Here is a 7,651-nt window from a genome sequence, read left to right on the forward strand (position 1 = left end):
AAAGCCCGCAGGTGATGGAGATTTACCGCTGATTACAGAACCGGCTTTCTGACAAGATGTGCATTAAATATCGCATGCGATTTATCGTGCAGCCCTAGTAAAAAGGGTGTTTTTTACACTACCATTGAAAAATGTTAACCAAAGTATGTTATAGACTTTTCATTAAGACCCTAAAGAATCATATCAACTTATGGAAAATGGGCATCCGATGACCCCTTTAAGCAATTTTTTATCATTTGCTGCCCTTTGCTTCCTAGGCGAAGCAATTGAGATATTTAAGGACCTAATTTGTAATTTTTTCCCTTTCTTTTCTGTGGGGTATTTATTATCATAACACTTTGATGTTTCATTCATCGAATCCAGAGTTCCTGATGATTCAGATGCTAAGTCTGGTGTGATCCGGCAGAGACAGAACTGTCTAGAGTCTCGTATAGTTAAGGGTCAGGATCTCCCAGTGCTCACACTTGCACCCTGCAGCATCACCAAAGACGTACCAGCAGCCAACCAGGTAAAATCTCTCTAGCATAATATCAGAAAAGCCATGCTTGAAGCGTTAATTGATCAGCTTTGTTTTTACATATCATTTAATGTATTTAAGGTACTGCCATTGCTGGAAAACTAGCACTGGCTGCATTATCCATGCCTATTTGGCATTCACAAAACTTACACCATAGATGTCCAATTATAACCATTTAGAGAATATATTGCCTTTAAGCACTGCGCTCACATATTCTACTGAACAGTTTGGTGAAGATCAGAGGAGGAGCAAAGGTAGTGTGTATTTTTACTCTCACACCAGGAATCAGTGACATCTCACACGGTTAGGCTGCGACTCTGAGATGCTAGATTACATTAAATGCTATGCAACCAGGGGCATGTTGAAAGGGCAGCTTTTACAGCGGGGTAATGAGATTTAATTCAGGTCACATTTGTGCACTGCTGTTAATTACAGTGGTGTGAAAAAGTGTTGGCCCCCTTCCTGATTTCTTCTTTTTTTGCATGTTTAATTGTGCGTCATTCAGAATTGAATCAAGAATTGCTATTAAAGTCCATTCAATTGCTGGATTTTAATTGAGCTAACAAACAGAATTTAAATTTGAATTTAAAGAAATAGTAAAACTGTTCAGTAGAAATAATATAACTCAGTATAAATATAAATATAAATGTAATTATAATATATAATATAAATATTCAGTTTTGCACCTAGGAATTATCTATAAACAATGTATGGGGTGTTTTAAAAGGAACTATAAAGTCTATAAATTATAATCAATGTTTGATGTTTAAATATATTTTCATTTTTATTATATTTAATTAAATTAAATTTTTTTTATTATTATTTTCATTTTATGGACCATGATGGGAAAAATGGCATAAACTCCAGCTCAAAAATTCAAAGGGATCCAATTCTTAAATTGAAAATATGGTTCATCCAAAGCCACCAACTACTAGTCATAAAGCCTTAGACCTTCATTCTACTCAGAAACTGTTTCACGAGTTTGCACTTAGATATAATCAGATTGAGCAAATAGTAAGCATATTTGGCATGCTGTCCGATGGGAGGGCTCCGAGCTCGGAATTCAGCCCAAACCCAGAAAACTCCCCATATCCCCAAGCTGGGAAAAGAATAGTTAGGAGTGTGGAGTTGGGGTGGAGGAGGGATGCAAGAAAAATTGTTGTGGGACAGAGGTAAGTTGGCTGTATATATTTACTATCATGCTAATTAAATTGATTATCTGAACGTGCTCCACCTGTGCTGAATTAGTTGATTATCTGAACATGCTCCTCCCAAACTTTGTTAATAAAACATCATTTATTTAACTGAGTCTCTCTCTTGTTTCTCTGTGCACTGTAAAAAGTTGCATTTTACAGATGTTTGTTCTCTAAATTATGAAGCCCAGAGATGATGGTAGACAGTAGATTTGGGGCCAGAACAGCACAAAAGATATTTCAGAGCACTTAAGTGTGGTCATAACACCACAAGAGCATGTTTCCCTGCTGCCTGCTGCGCATGACCTTGTTAAGCATCTGTAAGACTCACCAGATGGGAAGCAGTTCATCATCACATGCCCTCGTGCGTCATTCTCTTCCTATACGTATCTCAGAACAGCAAATGAGACCACCTTCTTGAAGGAAAGCAAAAAGTGACTATTTTCTTCTAACATCTCTTTCTCTGTTTACCATTTAAGTAGAGCTGGCATATTAGAACAGACATCTTTAAATGAACAAGTCCGCGAATGCTCTAGCTTGTTTCCTAATCTAGTTTTCTAATAAATATGACTGTATACTATGGATATTGTCGGCTCTGTGATGAATTGCTTATGTTCCTCTATTGTAAATAGCTTTGGTTAAGCATCTGCTAAATGCATAAATGTAATGTTAATGCAAACCTATGAAAGATGGATTTTTTTAAAGGTAATTGCAAATTAATGAACAAATATGACTTTAAAACTAGAAGACATTTATTTAACAGAAGAGAAAGAAAGCTGACCAGCTGGCCCCCATCTTCACACAGAACTTCAACAGATCATTGGAGCAGTGCGAAGTCCCTTCCTGCTTCAAACGCTCCACCATCATCCCCATCCCAAAGAAACCCAAAATTATAGGACTAAATGATTACCGACCTGTGGCTTTAATATCTGTGGTCATGAAGTCATTTGAAAGACTGGTGCTGGCCCACCTGAAGGACATCACTGGACCCCCTGCAGTTTGCATACCGAGCAAACAGGTCTGTGGATGATGCAGTCAACATGGGATTGCATTATATCCTACAACATCTGGACAGACCAGGGACTTATGTGAGGGTCCTGTTTGTGGGCTTCAGCTCAGCCTTTAACACTATCATCCCAAAGCTCCTCCTGTCCAAATTAACCCAGCTCTCTGTGCATACCTCCATCTGTCAGTGGATCACCAGCTTCCTGACAGACAGGCATCAGCTAGTGAGCCTGGGAAAATTCTCATCCAGCACCTGCACCATCAGCACTGGCGACCCCCAGGGATGTGTGCTCTCCCCACTGCTCTTCTCCCTCTACACCAATGACTGCACCTCTAAGGACCCATCTGCCAAGCTCCTGAAGTGGGAGTTTCACATAGACTCCATTGTCAAGAAGGCCCAGCAGAGGCTGTACTTCCTTTGCCAGTCGAGGAAGTTCAACCTGCCACAGGAGCTGCTGATACAGTTATACTCTGCAGTCATTGAATCCGTCCTCTGCACTTCTATAACTGTCTGGTTCAGCTCAGCTACCAAATCAGACCTTAGAAGATTGCAGCGGATAGTCCGGACTGCTGAGCGAATCACTGGTACAACCCTCTCCACTCTCCAAGAACTGCACTCATCCAGAGTGAGTAAAAGAGCTGGCAAAATCATTCTGGACCTCTCACACCCAGCCCACTTCCTCTTTGAACTGTTGCCGTCTGGTTGGCGCTACAGAGCACTGAGCACCAGAACGGCCAGGTATAAGAACAGTTTCTTCCCTCAGGAAATCCATCTCATGAACAGTTATCTTGGCAATAAACATGTAATACACAACACTATTTATACATTTATTTAACACACATACCTCCTTTTACATTTCCTTGCATTTGTACATAACACACCTGTACACACCAATACCATCTATTGTCTACATTGTATATTGTGTATTTTTTTAAATATTTTTTGTATATTGTTATTTCCTATTTACTTAAACTATTTTATTCATTTTATTATCTGTGTCTTGTCTTGTCACTGTCATTCTGTTTGTGCTGTGGAAGCTTCTGTCACCAAAACAAATTCCTTGTATGTGTAAACATACCTGGCAATAAAGCTCCTTCTGATTCTGATTCTGATTCTGATTTAGTTTTCCATTTTAAAGGTTTATTTGGTATCAGTCCAATGTATCACATAACATTTAAAGGAATCATTCACCTAAAAATGGCAATTTGCTGAAAATGTACTCACCCTCAGGCCACCCTAGATGTAGAAGAATTTGTTTCTTCATCGGAACAGATTTGGAGATTTTACCATTATATCACTTCCTCACCAGTGAATCCTCTGCAGTGAATGGGTGCCATCAGAATGAGAGTCCAAACAGCTGATAAAAACATCACAATAATCCACAAGTAATCCACATGACTGCAGTCCGTCAATTAACATCTTGTGAAGCGTAAAGCTGCATGTAAGAAACAAATCCATCATTAAGCCATTTTAATTCATCTACATATTGGATGTCCATAGAGTAAGCAAATTGTAATTTTTGGGTGAACTATTCCTTTAAATCATCTGTAGGATCTTTGTATTTACAGCAAAGACATGCACTCTATTGAAATCTGTGTAACTGTCTAGAAAGGGAATTGCTATTGCTTTTTCATTTCATTATATGTTGGATCAGCTTCAGAAAAGCCTGCATTCTTTCCCACACAGGAGTGGATCTACACCCATGGACAGCAAATCCGCCAGCAGCAACAATGTCTGTCCGTCTCCACCACTTTCCCTGCCTCTCAGATACTGCTCGTGCCATGCAACATCAGTGACGGCAAGCAGGTACCCCCACTGCAGTCACTCCCAACGAGAACGCAGGAGACATCTGTGACAGACCATAAATCAGGCCGCATTTAGAAAGCTCCCGGAGGAACCCACTGACATCAGCTCTATGAGTATCAGTCCCAGCGTTAGACAGCCCCTCAGGAGAGGCTTTACTCTCAGGCTGATGTCAGCATTTCCACACGTCACATTTGTCATGTCAGTGTCAGGGACATGCAGCATACTGTAGCATCAGAAAACATTCACTTTGTTTGTTTTGCAGGGAGGCGTACATATAAGTAGATAAATGGGAAGTATGAATGTGTACTATACATTATATGCAAGATATTTTATGCTGTCCACAGCTACTGTGCACTTACACATGTGTTCATGTCTCCTGTGTTACTGCAGCATTGGCAGAAATCTGGCACTCACCTGGAGCACCTGACTTCTCGTTTCTGTGTGGACAGCGAGATGGCTCTGGACGGCATCGAGAGCAGTAAAATGCTGGTGATCAGCCCATGTGAACAGTCAGCACACACTCAGAGATGGGAGATGCCTTTCTCGTGATCCTTCCTCCTTGGCCTCTCCTCGCCTTTCAGAGCTCAGCTGGAGTCAAAGATGGATAGAGAGGCAGAGAGAGTGAGTGTGTACCTCCAGGAGGGGCTACATCTGTGTCCTGCTGTTCTGCTATGTCCATTCCCTTTGTCTCTTCGGCACACCCCAGGTATGCTGGGATTGCAGGATGTTCTGACTTAATGACATGACCTCATTACTGCCTCTATATTAATGCTACCTTCTACATAATGGGGTTGTCTGATAAAAGACTGTGCTGTCAAGTGCCGAAGGTAACTCTTAAGCAAAAATATGTTCTAATGGTAAAATATTTTTTCCTATCCCAGTTTAATATGCAAAGTCATCTATAAGTAAGCTGCTAGTTGGCCGATTCCCCTGAAGACACTGTAACTATCAAAATATTGCTCTGTTTGTTTGAGCATCTCGACCAGGGCTGCGTTTCCAAAAAGCATCGTGAACCTAAGTAGACTCTAGAAATCAGTGGCACCAGTGATCTGTATGAACAATTAGGCTCACAATGCTTCTGGGCAGTGTTGTTATTGTTAACAAAAAACTAAAACTATTAAACATGGTTTTCATTAACTGCAATAAAGCAGAAATAAAATAGAATATAAATATTAAATGAAAAAAAATTTACTTTAAAAATGAAGTTAACTGAAATAAAAAACTCACTTAACAAAATGACTAAAACAAATTAAAATAACAACTAAAAATGTAAAAATAGAAGCTAATTAAAACAATTATAAATGCTATAAGAGTATTTAAACAATACAAAATTAACACTGCTTCTGGGAAATGCTACCCAGCCTGACATAGCAGTGGCTCAATCAGTGGGCAGAACCATCATTTTTTCCAAACAATGAGTTTTTTGGTCCAAACAATGAGTTTTATGGTCCTTCACAGAGCGTGTCACACGTGAGCGGTTAATCACGTGCGCCGACATGCGGTTGGATCGTTCTTTTCTCTTTACTTTTATCCCCGGCATATTGTCAAAGTGTCTAATTCTAACATTTGGTAATATTTCTATTCAAAATCGCGATTCCTCGATTTCTAAAAAATAAAATCGTGGCAAAACAATAAATTCAAATTAATCTATAAAATCAGGAAAATCGCCAAGCCCTACCTCATATTAAAGCATGACATACATGCAGAATAACCAGCCTAACCTACCCAGTCTGCCTCTATGTGCTTTGGCTGATCTTCTCTTCTGTGATCCTCCCTAGGTTCCCCAGAGTGTCAATCATACTGATGCTCTCCAGAACAGAGTTTGGCAGCTGGACGCACACAAACTTGCAGGACACACCGAGTGTGACACACACTCACACTGGAGAACAGCACACAACCTTTTTATTTGTTTTGCTTGAATTTACCCCAATATGAAGCACTTGTGAGATACATCTGCTAGCACATTGACATAAAATAAATACCCTATTTTTTCTTAATGGCCTGCTGCTTGCGTTTATTCCATGTCATCTGGTTGTGTAAGTAAACAGTGATTAAAAGTATATTTAAAGTAGTTGTTTACATGATCATCAAAAGTAGACGAATCCCAAACAAATTGTGCAGACAGCCTGCTTTAATTAGCATGTCACCACAGCCTCATTAGTCCATAATATAATGGCATAGCTGCTGCATGCAGTTGCAGAGAGCAAACTTCTGTTCTGCAATGAATGAGCTCAAGATGGGCAGGAGTGGTTTGTTCTCATGAGCTCTGCAGTCGCTGCTGGCAAGTGGAGAACTGAGACTGTTTGCCTAGAGGATCTAAATAAAGCACAGCCATCGCCACACATGCCCAGGCGACAGGACAGGGAGGATCCAATTACCACTTCCTCAGTCTGTCCTCTTCTCATTAGAAGGCTGAGCTCTGCAGGAGCTGGGAGAATACTGAGACTCAGACGTGGCGCAGCTCAGATGCCCTCATGACTTGCTGTTGTCTGGCTGCCTGCACCTGGCAATTACATCCAATTAGGTTCTGGTGTTTTCTTACATAGCCCTTCCTGATGCTGCAGTGATTTCACCACTGTTTTTTCTTGTTAAACTCCTTAGCATTGCAGAGTTTGAACCTAATAGCTTTGAAGAACAAACCATTGCGTCGTTATTTGATTTCTGACATTCTAAAAGTGTGCGCTCTGAATAGTCTGCACGAGTCTCCACATGCCAGCTTTATTTCAGTGAGAATGAGTCATTATGAGGGAAAGATCAAGATGAGAAGGGTGAGAGCAGAAAGATTTGTCTCAGACGTGTTATCTAATGATATGTGTAGGAGAGCTGCACTAGTCAATACAATGCAGAGGAGTCTATTTTTAGAGAATCTCGGAATCCTGGTGGTTAAGGATATGTCACAACAGAAGAGCTTCTTTATGGTTTAAAAATCGTTATATCATATGAGATCTCTTCTTTTGACCTACAAATAGCTTCAGCAGCACTGTAACTGTGGTATTTAAAAGCTGAAGTATCATAATGTTGAAATACTTTTTATTCCAGCTTAATGTGCAGTGACAATTATTGGCCGTTTAAATGTTGATTTCTTTGAAATGTGTAATCGCTGTGGCTCTGTGGTGGAGCTATCAAAAT

The 7,651-nt window shown here is 40.1% G+C and overlaps 1 protein-coding gene across 1 annotated transcript in view; it reads left to right on the forward strand.

Annotated features, from left to right (window-relative positions):
* LOC107675076 (polypeptide N-acetylgalactosaminyltransferase 14-like) overlaps window positions 1–6,514 on the forward strand; it is a 55,326-nt gene extending 48,812 nt beyond the window's left edge. The window contains exons 13-16 of the mRNA XM_016469282.1: window positions 364–508; window positions 4,403–4,522; window positions 4,913–5,228; window positions 6,301–6,514. Coding sequence (XP_016324768.1) covers window positions 364–508; window positions 4,403–4,522; window positions 4,913–5,071 — 424 coding nt within the window. The 3' untranslated portion in view covers window positions 5,072–5,228; window positions 6,301–6,514. The remainder of the gene's footprint in view (window positions 1–363; window positions 509–4,402; window positions 4,523–4,912; window positions 5,229–6,300) is intronic.
* The last annotated feature ends 1,137 nt before the right edge of the window (window positions 6,515–7,651 follow it).

This window comes from Sinocyclocheilus anshuiensis, unplaced genomic scaffold, assembly GCF_001515605.1.
Source record: "Sinocyclocheilus anshuiensis isolate Anshui unplaced genomic scaffold, SAMN03320099.WGS_v1.1 scaffold776, whole genome shotgun sequence".
NCBI lineage: Eukaryota > Metazoa > Chordata > Actinopteri > Cypriniformes > Cyprinidae > Sinocyclocheilus > Sinocyclocheilus anshuiensis.